Source organism: Schistocerca serialis, chromosome 10 (genome assembly GCF_023864345.2).
Source record: "Schistocerca serialis cubense isolate TAMUIC-IGC-003099 chromosome 10, iqSchSeri2.2, whole genome shotgun sequence".
NCBI classification, from domain to species: Eukaryota; Metazoa; Arthropoda; class Insecta; order Orthoptera; family Acrididae; genus Schistocerca; species Schistocerca serialis.
The window spans coordinates 183,640,588-183,665,379 of NC_064647.1; the positions used below are offsets into that span (position 1 = coordinate 183,640,588).

Here is a 24,792-nt window from a genome sequence, read left to right on the forward strand (position 1 = left end):
GTCTTCCCATTACCAGTTGTTTGATTTTGGTGGATATCACGGCTGATCCTGTCTTACATCAGGTTGTTCAGTTTGACCACCACAATTGGTCGGATGAATCACTGGGCTGAGTATTGAATCCTTTGCATAATTATTGTGCTGTCTGCCGCCACTTCTCAGGCCTCAGTGGTTTGTTACTGTTGCCTACTGAAGAGTTGGTGCCCAGGGTTGTGATCATCTCGGTATTGCAGCAGGACATCATGCACCTTCTCCACCTGGACCACTGCAGTGTTTCTACATCTACATCTACGTGATAACTCTGTTATTCACAATAAAGTGCCTGGCAGAGAGTGTTCAGTGAACCACCTTAATGCTGTCTCTCTACGTTCCACTCTCGAACGGCACGTGGGAAAAACGAGCACTTAAATTTTTCCGTGCAAGCTCTGATTTCTCTTATTTTATTGTGATGATCATTTCTCCCTATGTAGGTGGATGCCAACAGAATGTTTTCGCAATCGGAGGAGAAAAGTGATTGAAACTTCATGAGAAGATCCTGTCGCAATGAAAAACGCCTTTGTTTTAATGATTGCCACTCCAATTCACGTATCATGTCTGTAACACTGTCTTCCCTATTTTGCGATAATACAAAACAAGCTGCCATTTTTTTGTACTTTTTCAACGTCATCCATCAGTCCCACCTGATGCGGATCCCACACCACACACCAGTACTCCAGAATAGGGCAGACAAGCGTAGTGTAAGCAGTCTCTTTGGTAGACCTGTTGCACATTCTAAGTGTTCTACCAATGAATCGCAGTCTTTGGTTTGCTCTATCCACAATATTACCTATGTGATCGTTCCAATTTAGGTTATTTGTAATTGTAATCCCTAAGTATTTAGTTGAATTTACAGCCCTCAGATTTGTGTGACTTAACGTGTAATCAAAATTTAGATTTAGCTGATTTCTTTTAGCACTCATGTGAATAACTTTGCACTTTTCTTTATTCAGGGTCAATTGCCACTTTTCACACTGTACAGATATCTTATCTAAATCATTTGATCATCTGTACAATTTCTTGTACAAAATTGCTACCCTTCCAGGTATTTACAATGAAATCGTGTGTATTGTGATAGTCTGTCCACAGTTTGCCACCCATCAAGCAGCACCACAGGCCCCTCTTCCCCCATGGCCCATCCCCCCCACAGCACCCCTGTGAGCATATTCATACTGGTTTTGCGTGTCTGTTCCTTAACTCCTTTTGGTTAGTAGTTGTTGACACTCTCTAAAAGTTTCCTCATCTGGTCCATTGCCCATCCCCATCCACGGTTGCTGTGGTCACAGCCCTCTCCAAGATTTTTTCCTTAGAAAAACTGCCATATACACTTGCTATGTACAACAGCTCACAGTTGGTGTCTCAATATTATGAATATTTTTGTACAAAGTCCAATGAAGAGGCAGAGTGGCTGTTCTGTCCATTCGCAACCGAGATGAAAAAACATATCACTCAATCTTCTCCCAAGGAAGCCTTCGATAGGTTCTCGAGTTCATACAGGTTCACTCTAATCGCTGACTGTAGCCCAGCGGAGCTGCTTCACAAACCCCAGCCCCGTACACTGCTCCATCTGCTGTGGCCGATGTGTGGCCAGCCACCGGAGCCTGCTTTGCCACAGTGTCGCCCGGGCTCCACTGTCTGGATCCATGGGTTTGGCTGGCACCCTAAGTGGATACCAGCAGGCATCCACCACTGCTGAGGCTGCTGACTCTGTGCCGTGTGGACCTTCGATGGCTCGGTGACACGACACTACGACCGGTTCCGTCCGTACATGACTGACCGTGCACTGGAGAGCCCTCTGCCCCTGCAACTGCCTCCACCAACTTCACTGTCACACGCATTGTGGTCCACGCCTCCTCCAACTCCTGTGCCCCCTTCACTCTATGTGCTGCCATTGTTGGGTGGAGGAGTCGGGACTGGGCCACCTCCATCTATACAGCCCCTGTCGCTGCCGCAGTCTTCTCTGCTGCCTCCATTGCTGAGGGCCTGCTTGAATGTGGACACGGACACAGCACCTCCATCACTGATACTCCCTTACGGTGGGTGCTGCACCTGTGTCTGCATCTGCTCCATTTCAGACTGTATTCGTCTGTGACAGCACATCATCAGCAGTTATCACATATTGGTGAAGACAGGGACATCTGCATAGAGAACACTTTTCCCCAAGGGGAAGGAGTGTTGTAAGCTTGCAGTATGAGCACGCATAATCAAACAGCGCACTACACAGTCGGCCTAGAGAGGTCATACCACAACCTTGACAGATGACGTAGCAAGCGCAACAGCCCAATATAAGCCCAGTTTGGCAGACCTTCGGCCTTATTTATGTTTACTTACTTATTGTATGCTCACCTACGAGACTGTATATTGATGTATTCTACAGTTATGAGACTTTATTGCTTTCTATACTACACTCCGGAGGTAAAATAGTCCACCATTCCGATCTCCGGGCGGGGACTACTCAAGAGGACATCGTTATCAGGGGAAAGAAAACTGGCATTCTACATATCGGAGCATGAAATGTCAGATCCCATAATCGGGCAGGTAGGTTAGAAAATTTAAAAAGGGAAATGGTTAGATTAAAGTTAGATATAGTGGGAATTAGTGAAGTTCGGTGGCAGGAGGAACAAGACTTTTGGTCAGGTGAATACAGGGTTACAAATACAAAATCAAATAGGGGTAATGCAGGAGTAGGTTTAATAATGAATAAAAAAAATAGGAGTGCAGGTAAGCTACTACAAACAGCATAGTGAACGCATTATTATGGCCAAGATAGACACGAAGCCCACACCTACTACAGTAGTACAAGTTTATATGCCAACTAGCTCTGCAGATGATGAAGAAGTTGATGAAATGGATGATGAGATAAAAGAAATTATTCAGGTAGTGAAGGGAGATGAAAATTTAATAGTCATGGGTGACTGGAATTCGACAGTAGGAAAAGGAAGAGAAGGAAACGTAATAGGTGAATATGGATTGGGGCTAAGAAATGAAAGAGGAAGCCATAAGCCATCTGGTAGAATGTTGCACAGATCTTAACCTAATCATAGCTAACACTTGGTTCAAGAATCATGAAAGAAGGTTGTATACATGGAAGAACCCTGGAGATACTAAAAGGTTTCAGATAGATTATATAATGGTAAGACAGAGATTTAGGAACCAGATTTTAAATTGTAAGACATTTCCAGGGGCAGATGTGGACTCTGACCACAATCTATTGGTTATGAACTATAGATTAAAACTGAAGAAACTGCGAAAAGGTGGGAATTTAAGGAGATGGGACCTGGATAAACTGAAAGAATCAGAGGTTGTACAGAGTTTCAGGGAGAGCATAAGGGAACAATTGACAGGAATGGGGGAAAGAAATACAGTAGAAGAAGAATGGGTAGCTCTGAGGGATGAAGTAACGAAGGCAGCAGTGGATCAAGTAGGTAAAAAGACAAGGGCTAGTAGAAATCCTTGGGTAACAGAAGAGATATTGACTTTAATTGATGAAAGGAGAAAATACAAAAACGCAGCAAGTGAATCAGGCAAAAAGGAATACAAACGTCTCAAAAATGAGATCGACAGGAAGTGCAAAATGGCTAAGCAGGCATGGCTGTGGGACAAATGTAAGGATGTAGAGGCTTATCTCATGAGGGGTAAGATAGATACTGCCTACAGGAAAATTAAAGAGACCTTTGGAGAAAAGAGAACCACTTGCATGAATATCAAGAGCTCAGATGGAAACCCAGTTCTAAGCAAAGAAGGGAAAGCCGAAAGGTGGAAGGATTATATAGAGGGTCTATACAGGGGTGATGTTCTTGAGGACAGTATTATGGAAAAGGAAGAGGAGGTAGATGAACATGAAATAGAAGATATAATACTGCGTGAATAGCTTGACAGAGCACTGAAAGACCTAAGTCGAAACGCGGCCCCAGGAGTAGACAACATTCCATTAGAACTACTGACGGCCTTGGGAGAGCCAGTCCTGACAAAACTCTACCATCTTGTGAGCAAGATGTATGAGACAGGCGAAATTCCCTCAGACTCCAAGAAGAATATAATAATTCCAATCCCAAAGAAAGCAAGTGTTGACAGATGTTACAATTACCGAACTTATCAGTTTAATAAGTCACAGCTGCAAAATACTAACGCGAATTCTTTACAGACAAATGGAAAACTGGTAGAAGCTGACCTCGGGGAAGATAAGTTTGGATTCCGTAGAAATGTTGGAACACGTGATGCAATACTGACCCTACGACTTATCTTAGAAGAAAGATTAAGGAAAGGCAAACCTACGTTTCTAGCATTTGTAGACTTAGAGAAAGCTTTTGACAATTTTGACTGGAATACTCTCTTTCAAATTCTGAAGGTGGCAGGGGTAAAATACAGGGAGCAAAAGGCTATTTACAATTTGTACAGAAAGCAGATGGCAGTTATAAGAGTCGAGGGACATGAAAGGGAAGCAGTGGTTGGGAAGGGAGTGAGACAGGATTGTAGCCTCTCCCCGATGCTGTTCAATCTGTATATTGAGCAAGCAGTAAAGGAAACGAAAGAACAGTTCAGAGTATGTATTAAAATCCATGGAGAAGAAATAAAAACTTTGAGGTTTGCTGATGACATTGTAATTCTGTCAGAGACAGCAAAGGACTTGGAAGAGCAGTTGAACGGAATGGACAGTGTCTTGAAAGGAGGGTATAAGATGAACATCAACAAAAGCGAAACGAGGATAATGGAATGTAGTCGAAAAAAAGTTGGGTGATGCTGCGGGAATTAGATTAGAAAATGAGACACTTAAAGTAGTAAAGGAGTTTTGCTATTTGGGGAGCAAAATAACTGATGATGGTTGAAGTAGAGAGGATATAAAATGTAGACTGGCAATGGCAAGGAAAGCGTTTCTGAAGAAGAGAAATTTGTTAACATCGAGTATTGATTTAAGTGTCAGGAAGTTGTTTCTGAAAGTATTTGTATGGAGTGTAGCCATGTATGGAAGTGAAACATGGACGATAAATAGTTTAGACAAGAAGAGAATAGAAACTTTTGAAAAGTGGTGCTACAGAAGAATGCTGAAGATTAGATGGGTAGATCACATAACTAATGAGGAGGTATTGAATAGAATTGGGGAGGAGTTTGTGGCACAACTTGACTAGAAGAAGGGATCGGTTGGTAGGACATGTTCTGAGGCAATAAGGGATCACCAATTTAGTACTGGAGGGCAGCGTGGAGGGTAAAAATCGTAGAGGGAGACCAAGAGATGAATACACTAAGCAGATTCAGAAGGATGTAGGCTGCAGTAGGTACTGGGTAATGAAGAGGCTTGCACAGGATAGAGTAGCATGGAGAGCTGCATCAAACCAGTCTCAGGACTGAAGACCACAACAACAACATACTACATTCACTGTTGTTGTGAATCTCTTCATGTGGAAGCAGAATAAAATTTGAGACTTCCAGGCAGAATAAAACTATGTGCTGGAGCGAGATTCAAGGAGAAGAAGATTACTGTTTAACGTCCCGTCGACAACGAGGTCATTAGAGATGGAGCACAAGCTCGCGAGATTCGAATTTGGGACCTTTGTCTTTTGCGGGGAAGTGATTGAGCTACCAAAGCACGAGTAACAACCCATCATCACAGCTTTACTGCCACCACCGGTATGTCGTATCTTGCCTTTCAAACCTCACAGAAGTTCTCGTGCAAAACTGGTAAGGCAAAGGTCCTGAATTCAAGTGTTGTTAATCTGTCTAGAAGTTTCATATCAGCACCCACTCTGCTGCAGAGTGAAAATTTCATTCCAGAATAAAACTTGGTTTGTGTTACTTCTGGTATTGGGTCCATACGGTTTAATTACATTTTGTCAATCCTTCAGTGATTTGCTGATTAGGTAAATACTCCTATGTCCATTACTAGCTTGTGCCGTAAGAATTCCCAACACAATTGTATTGACATACTGAAGATGATGGGACCTCCTTTTAGTAACACAGTAACATCATTAGCACAGTTAAATGGCTGCTGTTCCAAAAAGTAGAATCAGTATTATATTTTATTTAATTTTCAATAAGTGACTGCTGGCCAGGGTGGCCGAGTGGTTCTAGGTGCCACAGTCTGGAACCGCGCGACCACTACGGTCGCAGGTTCGAATCCTACCTCGGGCATGGATGTGTGTGATGTCCTTAGGTTAGTTAGGTTTAAGTAGTTCTAAGTTCTAGGGGACTGATGACCTCAGAAGTTAAGTCCCATAGTGCTCAGAGCCATTTAAACCAATAAGTGACTCTTATTCCCCATACCTAATAATGGGAGAGGCCTCCACTGTAACATCTCTTGTGTTACCATGTGTGTGTGTTTCTCATACACCTGCTTCCATTCAAAGCAGTATTTAAGACAGTTTCAAATAATGTCAGTGAATAGCAACTCTTCCTTGCACAACAATGTGTTCTATCACTGCGATAATGAAACACTTATATTCATATTGTTCAGATAATGTTTCATCACCTTAGATAAGAAGTCTTTGAGGAAATCTACAACCATGATGGCACTAATGACACTCATGTCGTGGCCACCAAAATTTTTTCATTATTTTTAATTTCTGATGATGAGTTTTAGATTACCCCACCACGAGATCTGTGGCATAAGAATACAGTGTAACATGTACTAGAGACACCTTTAGGGTAAATTTCGAAGCTGTAACGCCATTAGATAAACATATTTTATTGAACCTAATTTTCATCACACTAAGCATAATGTTACGTATAGAAATGTACCACAGTTTTACATCTGCATATATCCAGTGAGGCAAATATTTCATCACCTTAGACAAGAAGTCTTTCAGAGATCTGTGACTGTGTTGACACTAATGATTATGCACTTGTATTGGTCGCCAAAAATTATTCTGTATTTTCAACTTCTCATGACATGTTTGGGCTTCCCCTTCATCATAACTGTGGCATAAGAGTTCAGTGTGAGACAAAATAGAGAAATATTCATTACAATGAAATGCTCTGATGAGGGGGTAACTCAAAATGCATCATTAGAAGCTCAAAATAAAGAACAAAATTTTGGCAACTGAGGCAAGTGTATAATCGTCAGATAATATTATCATTTTAAGTTTTGGCAAAGTACTTGAAGATCAGTTAAACAAAACAGATGGTATGTTGAGAACAGGTTGTCAGACAAATGTTAATAAAAGTAAAATGTGAGTAATGAAGTGTAGCCAGGTGCTGGTGGGGTGAGGATGGGGAATTAGATTAGAAAATGGGGCACTAGAGGTAGTAAACAGAGTTCTGCTATTTGAGCAGTTAAATAACTGATGACTGTAGAACTGAAGAGAATGTAAAATGTAGAATAGATAATAGCCTTCCTGAAAATAAGAAAATATTAACATTGAATGTAAATTTTACCATTAGAAAGTCTTTTTTATTTTATTTGTCTGGAGTGGAGTATTATTCAGAAGTGAAACATAAACTTTAGATGAAACAGGCAAGAAGAGACTAGAAGCTTTGGTATGTAGTGTCCCTGAAAATTTTTGAATATTACGTGGGTAGATGGAATAACTAATTGAAAGGAACTGATTTCAATTTAGTAGAAAAGAGCTTTGTGGCACAACTTGAGTAAATGAAGGGGTAATAGAATGAAGGCTTTCATGACTGAATGACATTGCTGCTGGTAAACCTTCCATGAAACTCTTCTGTTCCTAACATTTCGCCCAGAACTGCATTGGACATCTTCCACAGCATTGCTCCTCCATTGAGTCTTACCGACTCATGGATCAGACATCTAAGAGCAACATATGCGCTGTAGAAAAGGGTACATGGCCAGAGTTACATGTGATAAGCAGAGATGATCCTGTCAGAGATAAAACTTAACTATTGATTGTTGTCTTGTCAAAGATAACAAACTGTTTAATGATTCAGGAGAGCCACTGTCCAAATGTTGCTAAGTTTCATTGTTTCTTCATTCCTATGGAAATTATCCCTATGTTTTATAGTTCATGTTATGAAACAATGAACATATAGTGTGTGCAGTGACTGATAATGAGGTATGAGTGAACACTGGCATTACATTATTTAATAAGTTATTTGTAAAAATAGTATTGTATACCAGGAGTAAATCTAATGATTGTCTCTAACTATAAGTGTGTAAATATACACTCCTGGAAATGGAAAAAAGAACACATTGACACCGGTGTGTCAGACCCACCATACTTGCTCCGGACACTGCGAGAGGGCTGTACAAGCAATGATCACACGCACGGCACAGCGGACACACCAGGAACCGCGGTGTTGGCCGTCGAATGGCGCTAGCTGCGCAGCATTTGTGTACCGCCGCCGTCAGTGTCAGCCAGTTTGCCGTGGCATACGGAGCTCCATCGCAGTCTTTAACACTGGTAGCATGCCGTGACAGCATGGACGTGAACCGTATGTGCAGTTGACGGACTTTGAGCGAGGGCGTATAGTGGGCATGCGGGAGGCCGGGTGGACGTACCGCCGAATTGCTCAACACGTGGGGCGTGAGGTCTCCACAGTACATCGATGTTGTCGCCAGTGGTCGGCGGAAGGTGCACGTGCCCGTCGACCTGGGACCGGACCGCAGCGATGCACGGATGCACGCCAAGACCGTAGGATCCTACGCAGTGCTCTAGGGGACCGCACCGCCACTTCCCAGCAAATTAGGGACACTGTTGCTCCTGGGGTATCGGCGAGGACCATTCGCAACCGTCTCCATGAAGCTGGGCTACGGTCCCGCACACCGTTAGGCCGTCTTCCGCTCACGCCCCAACATCGTGCAGCCCGCCTCCAGTGGTGTCGCGACAGGCGTGAATGGAGGGACGAATGGAGACGTGTCGTCTTCAGCGATGAGAGTCGCTTCTGCCTTGGTGCCAATGATGGTCGTATGCGTGTTTGGCGCCGTGCAGGTGAGTGCCACAATCAGGACTGCATACGACCAAGGCACACAGGGCCAACACCCGGCATCATGGTGTGGGGAGCGATCTCCTACACTGGCCGTACACCACTGGTGATCGTCGAGGGGACACTGAATAGTGCACGGTACATCCAAACCGTCATCGAACCCATCGTTCTACCATTCCTAGACCGGCAAGGGAACTTGCTGTTCCAACAGGACAATGCACGTCCGCATGTATCCCGTGCCACCCAACGTGCTCTAGAAGGTGTAAGTCAACTACCCTGGCCAGCAAGATCTCCGGATCTGTCCCCCATTGAGCATGTTTGGGACTGGATGAAGCGTCGTCTCACGCGGTCTGCACGTCCAGCACGAACGCTGGTCCAACTGAGGCGCCAGGTGGAAATGGCATGGCAAGCCGTTCCACAGGACTACATCCAGCATCTCTACGATCGTCTCCATGGGAGAATAGCAGCCTGCATTGCCGCGAAAGGTGGATATACACTGTACTAGTGCCGACATTGTGCATGCTCTGTTGCCTGTGTCTATGTGCCTGTGGTTCTGTCAGTGTGATCATGTGATGTATCTGACCCCAGGAATGTGTCAATAAAGTTTCCCCTTCCTGGGACAATGAATTCATGGTGTTCTTATTTCAATTTCCAGGAGTGTATGTGTATACGAATTAGCTTATTTTAAATTGGTCTAAATTTGTAAATATTTTGACATGTCGTATATCCTTGTAAAAAGAGACCTACGGATGAATAAAGCTGCTACTAGTAAATGCAATCTGAAAACAAAGGAGGTAGGTTACAGTACACTTGTTCGCCCACTGCTTGAATACTGCTCAGTGGTGTGGGATCCGTGCCAGATAGGGTTGATAGAAGAGATAGAGAAGATCCAACAGAGAGCAATGCGCTTTGTTACAGAATCATTTAGTAATCGCGAAAGCGTTACGGAGATTATAGATATACTCCAGTGGAAGACTCTGCAGGAGAGACGCTCGGTACAGGCTTTTGTTGAAGTTTCGAGAACATACCTTCACCGAGGAGTCAAGCAGTATATTGCTCCCTCCTACATATATCTCGCGAAGAGACCATGAGGATAAAATCAAAGAGATTGGAGCCCACACAGAGGCATACCAACAATCCTTGTTTCCACGAACAATACAAGACTGGAATAGAAGGGAGAACCGATAGAGGTACTCAAGGTACCCTCCGCCACACACCGTCAGGTGGCTTGCGGAGTATGGATGTAGATGTAGATGCAAATATACTACTACTACTACTACTACTACTACTACTACATTGTCATAGATAAAATTTTTGTTTCTGGAAACTTCATGCTGTGCTTCAGTCAACTTTTCTGAAACTAAAATTTTGTCTAAGATGGTGAACTATGTTAATAGGTAAGAAAAGACCATGAAACTTAGTGAGATATGGACAGTAACTCTGCTGAATCACTAAACTGTTTTTTTTTTTTTTTATCTTTGACAAGATGACAATTGATAGTTAAGTTTTATCTTTGTCAAAGATCATCTCTCATGTGTGACTCTGGCCATGCTCCATTTCTATAATATATATGTCATTCTCAGACATCCAACCCACCAGTCAGCAAGACTCAATGGAGGAGCAACACCACCGAAGATGCCCAGTGCAGTTCTGGACAAAATGTTAGGAACAGACCACAACCTTATACCCTAAAAGGTTTACCAGCAGAAAGCGAAGGGATATTTAGATAGGATACATTCTTAGGCATCAAGGAATTGTCAGTTTGGTGACTAGAGTGGATTACAGACAAAACAACTACTTTAAAAATGGTGTTGTATTGCTTTTAAATGTTATAATGGAATTTACACCATTTTTAAGCATCTGCAAAACATAATACAATGTACTGACAACAATATAAAATGGGGTTAGAACTAATTTTGTAGTTTGTTGACATTCACGTACTTATGAGATTTTTGACATGCAGGTTGATGTTGGACAGAGATTACAATGCATATGCATCAAAAAGCAACCAGTCAATGGTACTAGTCAATTAGCAATTATGACAATACATTTTATGTAGTGTAATTTTGAGTGAATAGTGTATATCTTGAATGGTTGATATGTCCAAAAGTGTACACTTATAATGCATTAGAGTAAATGTCTAAAGCAGTTGCGAAAAGTTTTATTTCTGAGGTCTACTTGTTCATTAAGAATATAAAGGCTCAACATTAGTTAAACTGTCAAACAGCAGGGATGGATTCCTGACTGAGAATGGAGGAAAAAAGGAAAGGTCCTATGAACATGTGTCCGGAAGTGCATCACTACCATGGTAGATGGCACTGACAGATGACAGTTCCTCTGACCACATGCCATATGTTCCTCGCATGTCGCAGACTATGTGATAGATTCAGTGTACTGTAAGCAGCCAAATGGTCCGGTATTCATGTTGGGAACAAGCCGAGATGGTGTTCGTATATGGCTAAGAAGGCGGAAATGGTCGAGAGGCAGTACGGCTGTATGAAAATGACTACCCTCACAAACACCAACCACATCTCAGAACATTTCAAGCCCATTTTGGGTATTTGTGTGATCGATGGTCCTTTCAGACAGATGAACGTGCAGGGAGGTAGCAGACTGTGCGTACACCAGATCTGGAGGACCGGGTTCTACAGGATATTGAGACAAACCCAAGTACAAGCTCCAGGCAAGCAGTCTACCAACAGCCAAAGTACGATTACTTGTATCCCGCATGACAGCCGCTACTATCCTTGTCACCTACAACACACAAGGAACACACGGCATGTAATCAGAAGAACTGTCATTCGTCTGTGCCATCTACTGTGGCAACAATGCATTTGTGGACACATGTTCACAGGGCTCTTTTCCTCCATTTCCAGTGAGGAATCCATCCCTGCAGTTTTGTTAATGTTCACCCTGTATCATGGTCGTTCTTGGAAGGAGCTATAAATCTCAGTTGTTTCTAGAGTGCCCATTAATCTGCCTGCCTTTCTCTACAGTATGTAGTACCTTTAAAGGTTCCTTCGTGCTGCTGGTATTATGATTGTAGTGTTGTAGTTGTGCACTAAATGAAGATTTACAGTTCTCACTTATGTTTGTGTGTTCCCTACTTTGTTGTTTGTGCAAAATAAAGTAGGGATGATAATGAGACACACCACCCACAAAACAAAACCATTTACATAATATGTAACCTATAAAATCAAATGTGGTGAATGTGAAAATTTCTGTGTGGGGCAAAAAAGTAGATGTTTCTCCACCACATTCAGAGAGCACACAAACATAAGCAAGCACTAGAAATCTTCATTTACTGCACACCTGCAGAATGATGATCATAATATTAGCAGCATCAATGAATCTCTGCAAGGAAGAGGAAAGCAGATTAAAGGGCATTCTGGAAGAAATTAGATTTATTGTATTTTCAAACAACCACAATATACATGGTGTTGCAAAACTTGATGGAAAATCTTTGGATGGATTCCTCATATAACAAGGAGAAAAAAAGTCTAGTAAACATGTGCTCCAAAAATGCATACATTATGAGCCACGAGCACCCCTTCATCTTTGATACTGTGAAATGAATCTGTTCTACTGAAGGTGAACAATAGGTCATAGCTCTTCAGGAAAGCGAGGAACTTGCAGTAAAAGCAATTTGCTTCATAGTAGCAAAGGTGAAGTCCTCATAGCTCTTAAGGCATGCAGTTTAGAGTCCACATTCACTAAACTCTCTTTCATCTTATTTATTTATTATAATAACCCTTTTGGAGAGTACAATAAATCAACTTTGGTTTCTTTGAGAGTGTTGCTCCTTTTCCTCCAGTGTCCACTTTCTTTCTTTTGCAGACCACTTTCTTTCCTGAAATCCTGTCTTTTGTGTTGCTTTTTTAAAAAGTGTTTTGTTACCTACTATGTCCATTCTAATTCCTGTGTTTTTCATACCTTTGTCAATTTCAGTGAACCATGTGTGTTTGTATTTGTAGCTGTTTATTAAGGTTTATTAAGTTGAAGATCTTCTTGGTTAATCTGTTAGTATCTATTCGGTGTATGTGTCCATAAAATTCTAGTCTTCTTTTCCTCATTACATCAGTTAGCATTTCCATTTTCAAGTAGAGTCTTTCGCGACTCCTTCGATCGACTCTGTGGTGTCACAAGGCTTAGGCCTGTCCCACCCCCTCATTAAATCGACCAAGACTTATACGAATAATTGTAAGAACAGTTATTATTATTATGTTCTATAAGTTTGTTTTTGGGTTTACAGAAATACTGTGGGAAGAAAGTTTATTTATGTTGCAGATAACGTGGAAGACGTTGCCCAACGATCACCACGAAAGTTCGACGTAGCGGCAGGTGGGCAAGGAATAAAACGAATGCTGCAAACTACCGCGAGCCACGGAAGAGCCTGGGCCGTGAGGGCGTCAAGCTTCCTAGGTCGTTGTTGGACAGCATCAAAGGCAGAGAGATTCTGCTTCCTCTTTGTAAACAGATCGATCGAGTCTTGAAAGGTTCATGTAAAACGTATAGGCGGGTGACACATTAGGTGGGACCCGATGCCTGTAATACTTCCACAGTTATTAAAGAGTTGTTAAATGGCAAAACCAATAGTTCATCATTTATATAGATAAAAAGTAGTAAAGATATAGAAAAGGAAGAGTTGCGGCGTCAGAACGAAAAGTGATACATCGCTCAGCAATGAAGAAGGGAGTAAACAGCGGACGTTATGTGGTGAAAACATATCAACTGATAAAATAGTAAGTCTGTAATTAAGTATAAAGCCATGTAACACTGCAACTCCATCTGTAGCAGCAAATGATGGGCTGTGCAGATCGTAAACCAGGCCCCCAACATCTCCACTGGTCACTTTTGCCAGAGGGAGAACTTAGACACCCGTGCTTTCCAGATGTGAGGCACACCGAACTGTCGCTCAAGTATCTATTGTTCTACTCCAATGAGGAAACACCCCCAGCCGTGCTCTTGGCAGCTCACCCGCACAACACCACATGGCTTGCATCGTCACCTGCCACATTTTGCTGTTGTATGTGTAAACCGCAGAATTCTCATCCTACGTTCAGTTTCAGTGACCTATCATAGTTCATTTAACAAGAGGAGTGCTACTGTGTTTTTCTGCACCACATTCCTCATATGCGTTTCCTTGAGGTGCTTGCCAAATGTCTTGTTTGTCCTTCCGGTATCAGCAATTGGAATACTGTATGCAGCGTAGTGGAAATAGTGTAGTGAAGTCCAGTGCACACCAGGCGTATCAGGCGGGTTTATTATAATTCTATCCCTGACCACTTTGGCACCCCTTTGCCACCAAGCACACTATAGAAATAGGTTTTCCCATGCCGCCAGAGGACATCGAACAAAGGCCATTTGTGGTGTGCCCTGTCCAGAGTCTCCATCCCAAACAAGTACCCGCACGGCTCTTCCAGCATGTCCCGTCATATATTGTCATCTTCTTTAACTTGCACACTGCTTAGTCATGTATGCCCCTTAGCATATAGAAGGGAACATAAACTGTCCCTTCACTGGTGACCCACTCTAACCCAATCCACCAAGCCTCATCACCAAAATTCTCTGCTTTTCGTTTTTATTATTCTGATTAGCACAACCCACATTGTGGTATCGATAGCTACGATACAAAAACATCAGTGCGCTCTGCTAGATTGGCACTATGATACTGACGACAGCGCCTTCTAGCTGGCACTGTGCAGCTCTAGGAGCGCTGCTCCAGATTCAGCCCATTCGATTCCGAGTAGCCGACCAAGCAACATTATTACTATTTCATAGTGGGCAAGCCATTACATATTTTGCCATTGTAACTTGATGTATGGCTTCGCACCTACATGCTCATCTCATCCAAAGTTACATAAGCCTAATGTAATTAATTCTTTCTATAGTAAAGGTGATTTCAATTTAAATGCAGTACCAAAGCATTTCATCTTTTCCTGCTCCTACTCACTTCCTCCCCCTGCCCGCCCCCCCCCCCCCCCTCACTGCCCCCCCCCCAGCCGCCCCCCCACCCCCACCACATGAACCATGGACCTTGCCATTGGTGGGGAGGCTTGCGTGCCTCAACGATACAGATGGCCGTACTGTAGGTGCAACCACAATGGAGGGATATCTGTTGAGATGCCAGACAAATGTGTGGTTCCTGAAGAGGGCAGCAGCCTTTTCAGTAGTTTCAGGGGCAACAGTCTGGATGATTGACTGACCTGGCCTTGTAACACTAACCAAAACGGCCTTGCTGTGCTGGTACTACGAACGGCTGAAAGCAATGGGAAACTACAGCCGTAATTTTTCCTGAGGACATGCAGCTTTACTGTACGGTTAAATGATGATGGCGTCCTCTTGGGTAAAATATTCCAGAGGTAAAATAGTCCCCCATTCGGATCTCCAGGCGGGGACTACTCAAGAGGACGTCATTATCAGGAGAAAGAAAACTGGCGTTCTACAGATCGGAGCATGGAATTTCAGATCCCTTAATCGGGCAGGTAGGTTAGAAAATTTAAAAAGGGAAATGGATAGGTTAAACTTAGATATAGTGGGAATTAGTAAAGTTCGGTGGCAGGAGGAACAAAACTTTTGGTCAGGTGAATACAGGGTTATAAATACAAAATCAAGTAGGGGTAATGCAGGAGTAGGTTTAATAATGGATAAAAAGATAGGAGTGCAGGTAAGCTACTACAAACAGCATAGTCAACACATTATTATGGCCAAGATAGACACGAAGCCCATGCCTACTACTGTAGAACAAGTTTATATGCCAACTAGCTCTGCAGATGATGAAGAAATTGATGAAATGTATGATAAGATAAAAGAAATTATTCAGGTAGTGAAGGGAGACAAAAATTTAATAGTGATGGGTGACTGGAATTCAAGAGTAAGGAAAGGGAGAGAAGGAAACGTAGTAGGCGAATATTGCCTGGGGCTAAGAAATGAAAGAGGAAGCCATCTGGTAGAATGTTGCACAGAGTATAACTTAATCATAGCTAACATTTGGTTCAAGAATCATGAAAGAAGGTTGTATACATGGAAGAATCCTGGAGATACTAGAAGGTATCAGATAGATTACATAATGGTAAGACAGAGATTTAGGAACCAGGTTTTAAATTGTAAGACATTTCCAGGGGCAGATGTGGACTTTGACCACAATCTATTGGTTATGAACTACGGATTAAAACTGAAGAAACTGCAAAAAGGTCGGAATTTAAGGAGATGGGACCTGGATAAACTGACTAAACCAGAGGTTGTATGGAGTTTCAGGGAGAGCATAAGGGAACTATTGACAGGAATGGGGGAAAAAAATGCAGTAGAAGAAGAATGGGTAGCTCTGAGGGATGAAGCAGTGAAGGCAGCAGAGGATCAAGTAGGTAAAAAGACGAGGGCTAGAAGAAATCCTTGGGTAACAGAAGAAATATTGAATTTAATTGATGAAAGGAGAAAATATAAAACACAGTAAATGAAGAAGGCAAAAAGGAATACAAACGTCTCAAAAATGAGATCGACAGGAAGTGCATAATGGCTAAGCAGGGATGGCTAGAGGACAAATGTAAGGATGTAGAGGCTTATCTCACTAGGGGTAAGATAGATACTGCCTACAGGAAAATTAAAGAGACCTTTGGAGAAAAGAGAACCACTTGTATGAATATCAAGAGCTCAGATGGCAACCCAGTTCTAAGCAAAGAAGGCAAAGCAGAAAGGTGGAAGGAGTATATAGAGGGTCTATACAAGGGCGATGTACTTGAGGACAATATTATGGAAATTGAAGAGGATGTAGATGAAGATGAAATGGGAGATACGATACTGCGTGAAGAGTTTGACAGAGCACTGAAAGACCTGAGTTGAAACAAGGCCCTGGGAGTAGACAACATTCCATTGGAACTACTGACGGACTTGGGAGAGCCAGTCCTGACAAAACTCTACCATCTGGTAAACAAGATGTATGAGACAGGCGAAATACCCTCAGACTTCAAGAAAAATATAATAATCCCAATCCCAAAGAAAGCAGGTGTTGACAGATGTGAAAATTACCGAACTGTCAGTTTAATAAGTCACAGCTGCAAAATACTAACGCAAATTCTTTACAGACAAATGGAAAAACTGGTAGAAGCCGACCTCGGGGAAGATCAGTTTGGATTCCATAGAAATGGTGAGGCAATACTGATCTTACGACTTATTTTAGAAGAAAGATTAAGGAAAGGTAAACCTACGTTTCTAGCATTTGTAGACTTAGAGAAAGCTTTTGACAATGTTGACAGGAATACTCTCTTTCAAATTGTAAAGGTGGCAGGGGTCGAATACAGGGAACAATAGGCTATTTACAATTTGTACAGAAACTGGATGGCAGTTATAAGAGTCGAGGGACATGAAAGGGAAGCAGTGGTGGGGAAGGGAGTTAGACAGGGTTGTAGCCTCTCCCCGATGTTATTCAATCTGTATATTGAGCAAGCAGTAAAGGAAACAAAAGAAAAATTCGGAGTAGGTATTAAAATCCATGGGGAAGAAACAAAAACTTTGAGGTTTGCCGATGACATTGTAATTCTGTCAGAGGCAGCAAAGTACTTGGAAGAGCAGTTGAACGGAATGGACAGTGTCTTGAAAGGCGGATATAAGATGAACATCAACAAAAGCAAAACAAGGTTAATGGAATGTAGTCGAAAAAAAGTTGGGTGATGCTGTGGGAATTAGATTAGAAAATGAGACACTTAAAGTAGTAAAGGAGTTTTGCTATTTGGGGAGCAAAATAACTGACGATGGTCGAAGTAGAGAGGATATAAAATGTAGACTGGCAATGGCAAGGAAAGTGTTTCTGAAGAAGCGAAATTTCTTAGCATCGAGTAAAGATTTAAGTGTCAGGAAGTCGTTTCTGAAAGTATTTGTATGGCGTGTAGCCATGTATGGAAGTCAAACATGGATGATAAATAGTTTGGACGAGAAGAGAGTAGAAGCTTTCAAAATGTGGTGCTACAGAAGAATGCTGAAGATTAGATGGGTAGATCACATAACTAATGAGGAGGTATTGAATAGAATTGGGGAGGAGTTTGTGGCACAACTTGACAAGAAGAAGGTACCTGTTGGTAGAACATATTCTGAGGCATCAGGGGATCACAAATTTAGCATTGGAGGGCAGCGTGAAGGGTAAAAATCGTAGATGGAGACCAAGAGATGAATACACTAAGCAGATTCAGAAGGATGTATGTTACAGTAAGTGCTGGGAGATGAAGAAGCTTGCTCAGGATGGAGTAGCATGGAGAGTTGCATCAAACCAGTCTCTGGACTGAAGACCACAACAACAACTCACTTCCTACATTCAGCCTACCTTTCAGTTTACAGGAACAGACCCACGCACTGCCTTCCAGGTGGGATACAAAACATACGGTCACAAAATCAGCTCCCATAAGATTGGCTGGATGCATCCCTCTCCCACCCCTCACCCCCTTGCCTTCTCCAAGCTTCCCTTACCCCTCCACACACGCCACCTCTCCGAATGCGTCACTGTACCTCTCCCGCACCCCTTCACACATGCCCTCCCTTTGCACCCTGTCGTACCCCTCCCCGTGCCCCTCCATGTACACGGTCCCACCGTGCACACCACAGTACCCCTCTGCGCCCCTCCTTGAGCTGAGAGCGGTGTGCCCGGACAGGTCACAGTGTTATCGTGCAGCCTACTGAACACCCCTTGCCACAACAACACGAGGCAAAGATTGTATTGTGTGATCCACGCCGTGCGTGTCCTACCTACTTTCTGCTCTGCAATATTGCTTGCCGGCACCATCCTGCATACTGTGGCACACTGCCTGCACTGTTCTGTCTCAATGTTGCTGCCACATATTTCCAGCCCTATGGTGGTCACGCTTGATGGGCTCTCTAGCCAGCAGCCCCCTGTTAGCCACTTCAGCACCTACGAGCACTTTGGAGGTGTCAGAACTCCACATGCAACTGACAGCACTGCCTAATAGGGCTGCGTGCCCAGCATGAGCTGACTGCAGACCCTTGTAACGATTCGTGTTGAATGTTACTTAAGTCCATTGTTGAATGAATGCAAAATTTTCATGCTTCACAAAATTTATTCACATTAATTGACATCCGAACGTCACACTCGTCGTGTAACCAAAACACGGACAGACTTCACTGATCTCTTCGACTTCCAAAAGTAATTTCAAAACTGAATCCTCGCAGCAATGCTGCATCACTTCATACTGAATTTTAACAAAACTTCCAAAGTAAAGCATTATTAATCTTGTACTATTTTGATGTTACAATTAAAATTTACAAAATGTAAAGCAACTGATGTTACAGCCGAATAAGGTATAAAATACAATATTCAGTGGCAACCTTTTATAGTAATATCTTTAGTTTTCCATAAGAAAATCATTCTGAACTTTAATTAAAATAATGTCTCTTGTATTATTTTAGTTATGTAATTAATTACAGTTTGTATTTGGTTACTAATATTCAATGGTAGTACCAAGCTCTTGCTTTATCCGATTACCTACATAAAATGCACAAATAAGGCCTCAAATTCTGGAAACTGGAAAACTGTGAGATGTAAACAGTTGGAGAGTTAATTAGAAACATAATTGCAAAGAATATTAATTCCAGAGGAAGACATAAAAATAAATAACAAATGAAAATACATTGCTTGGTAATAACTTTTAAGCTGTTTCTCAAGACAGTGAGGTCTTCTGTTATTGGATTTTTTAGATTACTATTTTGTTAATTAGAAGTATTGATTTTTCATGCTAACATATCTGCACCCTCTAGGTATTTATTGCTAAGGACTTATTACTTCTGTTTCTTGACTAGTTACTTAATTTAGTATATGTTCATAATTTTATCAATGACAAAAATCCACCAATAATTACGACAATGCCCGTCCTTCCTGAATATTCCACATGCCTTCGCAATGAATATCAATTTTTTTATCAAATAGGACAGAATGATATATATAAAGACAAACATACAAGGCCTTAGGAAGCACTGAATTGTCCGATAACTATCTGAATGCATATAAAAAATGTGGTATCAGACATTTCATATGAATTTTGGGGAAGGCTGTATCATTATACCCTCCCCTCGATCGCACTGCTGCTCACTTGGCTCCTTTCAACCCACAAGATTCATGCCTATGGTTTGCTTCCATCGAGGCAGTTTTTGGAGATTGCTCTATCACAAATGATGCTTCGAAATTCAGAATGGTTGTTTGCCAGCTCAACACGACCCTTGCCACTCAAGTCTGGGATGTTATCTCATAGCAACCCCCTCTGGCAGCTACACTAAACTAAAAGAATGCATCATATCCAGCTTTGCACCCTCAGAGCTGCAACGTGCACATAATTTGTTACAGTCCAACCAGTGCAACGACAGGCACCCATCCTTGCTGCTTGATCACATCCGAGCACTCGTCGAACTGTGCATCCTCCCCCAAGGGCCTGCTCCTAAACTGCTGGCTTGTGCACCTTGCTGCCCCCATACTGGCTGCCGTGGCCTCACACACCCATTTATCGTTAGGTAACGCAACGGTCTTGGCCTGTAAATTGTTCGAAACCCTGAACTCCTTCCCCACTGTAGCTGTGACACAGATTGCTGGCTACCTCCCCACGGCTCCAACCAGCTATTCCCCCACCCCACTGCATGCAAGACATCACTCACACCACCACTCTCCACCAGTGTCGCCCATGTACACCTCATGCACCCACTGCCAGGTGCTGACCACTCTCACATATGTGATGCCGGCCCAGGAGAAAACAGCAGCTCCTGCAGGCACAGTTCTAACTGCCATCCTGACAATGACAACCACTGCGAACTAGGCACAGCTTGCTTGTACCAACAGAGGTCCAGTGAGAATGCAACCAACTGCAAACTTTCATGCTTCCGAGCCCCAAACCCCGGCAGCCACTGGCAGTAGATACGCCCGGTCACTGTACCACTTCACAGTGCCTATTCAAAGAGAATTTAAATGCCACTAGTCCCCCTGCCCACTACCTCATTTACACCGATTCTGACTTATTCGTATTCATCTACAAACTACTCTTAAATCCTGATCCTCTGCTCTCCTCCTCCTCATCGCCACTGCCAACAACTCAGCCATCCCTACTTTACGGGGTGCATACCCACTTGCTCAACCTAGGCTTGGATGTCACCATGTTTTGCTTGCCTGTGGTATACGACCATTGGTAGGGCATTCCTTATATCGTTGGTAACAGTACTGTCAACTTACAGAACAATGGCTTGACCAACTTACAGAACAATGGCTTGAACTGTTGCTTTTTAATTACACCTTTAAGGTCTGAAATTTAAAGCTCTGCTGCAGTATTGAATAAAAGTAAGGTCTGTAGGTTTGTGGAAAATCCTACAGGGAATCACAATAATCTGCATTAGGATAGAATGTTACTTACCACATAGAGGAGGCATTGAGTGGCAGACACTCACATTTAAAAGTACATTAACATTTTGATTTTTTTTTTTTCAAATTGTCCCAAATACTATTTTTTATTAATGTAAAACACCGTATATGAATGGCATTACATATAAACATATAAAGATAGTTTTAAAGCTTGAAATAATGAGTTACAAAATTTTGAAGGTTACCAGTAACAGAATTCCGAGGTATACTTGTGCACTGGACTCTGATTAAAATATCCTGAAACTTGATGTCATATTTTAGTTTCTGTGTTGCTTGAGGTCTCATAGTGTATTTAACAGTGGTTTCCTGTGAACATAAATCTTTGAGGAGCTGGCTGGAGCACAGTTGATGCATTCATCTCGTACCACTGCCGAGCACTTGTCACTCAATTGATGAAATATCATCACTTTCAGTCTCCAGTGAAGTAACGTCGCATTCTTCTCTTCTTCCTGAGCCACTAAATTCAGTGTCAAACTCAGGATCACTACAGTCTAAACCATAATGCAAGAGAGAGGCTGAATGCAAGCATTTTGTTGTCAAGTATCCAAAGCTGTGCACAGTAAAAACGATATGTAGTGGCAACCACCTCATCCAAAACACGACAACCAGGCTACTAATGTAGGACTAGATGCTTTCTCGCAGCTAAACACTTAACTATCAGTGCTGGAATGGATATAAATGTGGGTTTATTTTTTTAAAAAGTCTGTTCTTAAATTGCCAGAGGATACTCGGGACTTTAAATTCCTGTCAAAATAATAAAAATGTTATAACTGGGATTTTATGTTGAGAGCTTAAGCTATTGGACACAGTCTCTCTCCAGATCTGTGCCACCTAGATGCTCTCCACCAACACCAACTTTTCAGAATTTCACAGGTGGGAACTCTCTCTACAACATATCCTTCATTCCCATAACTCCCTGGCCTCAACCTATACTATTCCCTGTCCTCGAGATGTAATACCACAAAACACCTGCTGATGTTGTACCAACACCTCACCATTTTACAAGCACAGAAGCCACACAAATTAAAAATTTGATTCTAGGGACAAGAAATCATTGAAACATCTTGGAATTCTCTTATAAGAACTTTTAAGAAGCCAGAGATATTCAACAGAGTAAATGAGATCAGGTAATAGACTAAATCTAGTATGAGTTTTGAAACATAGCGGACCCAACCAGTGTTATTGTTAACATACAAAATATTTTTTCATTCTATACTTGAATATGCACTGTAAGCATGTATAATGTCACCCAGTCGAAATAAGGTGGTCATGTTTACAGATGCTACAGTGCTACAAATATTTTGTCTGTGCATTAGCCATTCAAGATCTGTTGAAGTCAATGTTTTGAAGTGACTTCCTTTTGTTAGGTGTCACTGCTCTTGGGGTGACACGTTGTCGGAGAGATGTCTTACAGTTATCATCAACCAAGTCTTAAAAATGCTTTCAAACTTCTACATGAACATTGCTTTGTGTTTTATGTACTCACATGGACTTCATGAGGGAATCCTAAACTGGGAGACATATAATAATAATAATAATAATAATAATAATAATAATAATAATAACAATAATAATTGTGTTTGTAAGATCACACTGGACAAAAAAAAAGTCTTTTTATGGCTCAAACACAAAAAAGGTTATGTCCATTCAGTGCTAAAACTCCTGATGAACATCAAAAAACTGATATTCTGACTGCATCTTCAAGAACTGAGAATACCTGAAGTTCTCAAACATTTCATGGTACAAACATTTCACATGATGTGTGTGTGCTATGTCCCGCAAATGTTCATTCTGAATCTTGAATCAGAGTGTAAGATGCTGAAAATAACAGCCTTCTACAATGAGTATTTTACTCTGCAGTGGAATGTGCACAATTTTTGAACTTTATGGTATATTAAAACTGTGTGTTGGTTTGGGATTCAAACCAGAAAGCTTGCCTTTTAAAGTGGGGGAGGGAGGAGGGGACAAGAGTGGCCAAGTTTTTAATGGATTTACAATAAATCTGATCCATGTGAATGTCATTACATCTGAGCAACATTCATAGCAATATGCAGTTGATGAAACAGCTGTTAGGGAACCATTTCCCTGTTGAGAGCAGCATGAACTCCCAGAAGGGTTTATCCAACCCTGTGTAAAACACAAAAGCAATAGATATAAGTGAAATCTTCAGTTTACATTTTGTGGACAGTATAAGATAACATAATTTAATTATAGTGTCCCATCACAATGGTCTCCAAAATGTGATTAAATATTTAATTTTATCAACCTGTTTCATCTTCTGCATCGCCGAAGGGAATTGGCACAAGGTTATAATTAATTCCAAACGTAGTTTGTTGTGCACCATCTAACATGTAATACTAAATTTCAAAGACAATTTCTATCTTCAGCTACAGTAGTATCTTTTTTTCTATATGCGTGTGAAATCAAGTAGATTTTTTTATGCAACTGCCATATTATAAAATGTTCCTGTAACATAATACCAATTGCTAAGCAATGTCCACTATTTTTTAAATAAACTTCAACATTTCAAAAGTTTGTACAAGGCCTTACAGCCTCCCTCTTCCCCCTACATGCACGCGCACACACACGCGCGCGCTTACACACACACACACACACACACACACACACACACACACACACGAAAGGGAGAGTCATGCAGCCACTACTTAAGTTTTAGCACTACCTCTCTTTTACTTCTTAAACTTCACAAAAATTCTGAATACTTTGCAAGATTAGTTTCCTGGTAACAAAAATACACTAATAATTAGTGTGTATAGTTTCACGTAACAAATTAATAATTTTAGATTACAAAGTTGTCCATTCCCTTCTCTAATTATTTCAATAGTGTTTTATTTCGTGCAAATTTATGTGGGGAACTGTTAAACGATGTGTGTCTTACAAGTGATTAGGTTGAATAGAAGCTAAGCAAATAGGTTTCTTAATAAATAAGGAAAAGATACTGATATTTTGTGAAACATACTGAAACTGTTGTAATGAATTGTAGCTTTTATTGCCTGTTTTTACATTTATTACAGAAAGAAGAACAAGAAGAGGAAGTGGGATGAAAATTACTGAACTGATCCTTCAAACATAGATGACAATTCAGACCAAGATACTCGTATGGGGATATCTTCCAGTATGTATAACATACCTGTATTATGTACATGTTTTGTCAGCTAGTAAAATGCAAGTAGAGCCTAGATTTTATGTAGTTTGTTAGCAGATTTGATTACATTAGATTACACTTAAGTGTTGTGGGAAAAATAGCAACATATGACATTTTTTAGTATCACATATAACATTAGACACATAAGCACTGAATTAAAATTTTCTCATATTAAGTAAACAAAAACTTCGGCAGCAGCAGCATTAGAATTTACTGTACTGGTATGAGTTTTTAATGCTTAGAAACATGCATTTATAATAGAAAAACACTGGTAATTTATTTTCTGCATTTTGATTTGTAGTTTTTCACTTTCATC

At 41.5% G+C, this 24,792-nt stretch overlaps 1 protein-coding gene across 3 annotated transcripts in view; it reads left to right on the forward strand.

Annotated features, from left to right (window-relative positions):
• LOC126425196 (uncharacterized) overlaps nt 1–24,792 on the forward strand; it is a 71,633-nt gene that overhangs the window by 46,809 nt on the left and 32 nt on the right. Inside the window, exon 4 of one of the 3 annotated variants that reach the window (XM_050088151.1) lies at nt 24,346–24,446. In XM_050088151.1, coding sequence (XP_049944108.1) covers nt 24,346–24,385 — 40 coding nt within the window. In that variant the 3' untranslated portion in view covers nt 24,386–24,446. Of the gene's footprint in view, nt 1–13,181; nt 13,380–24,345; nt 24,447–24,792 lie in introns of those variants that run through there. The other 2 variants (XM_050088150.1, XM_050088152.1) reach the window with 2 other exon arrangements.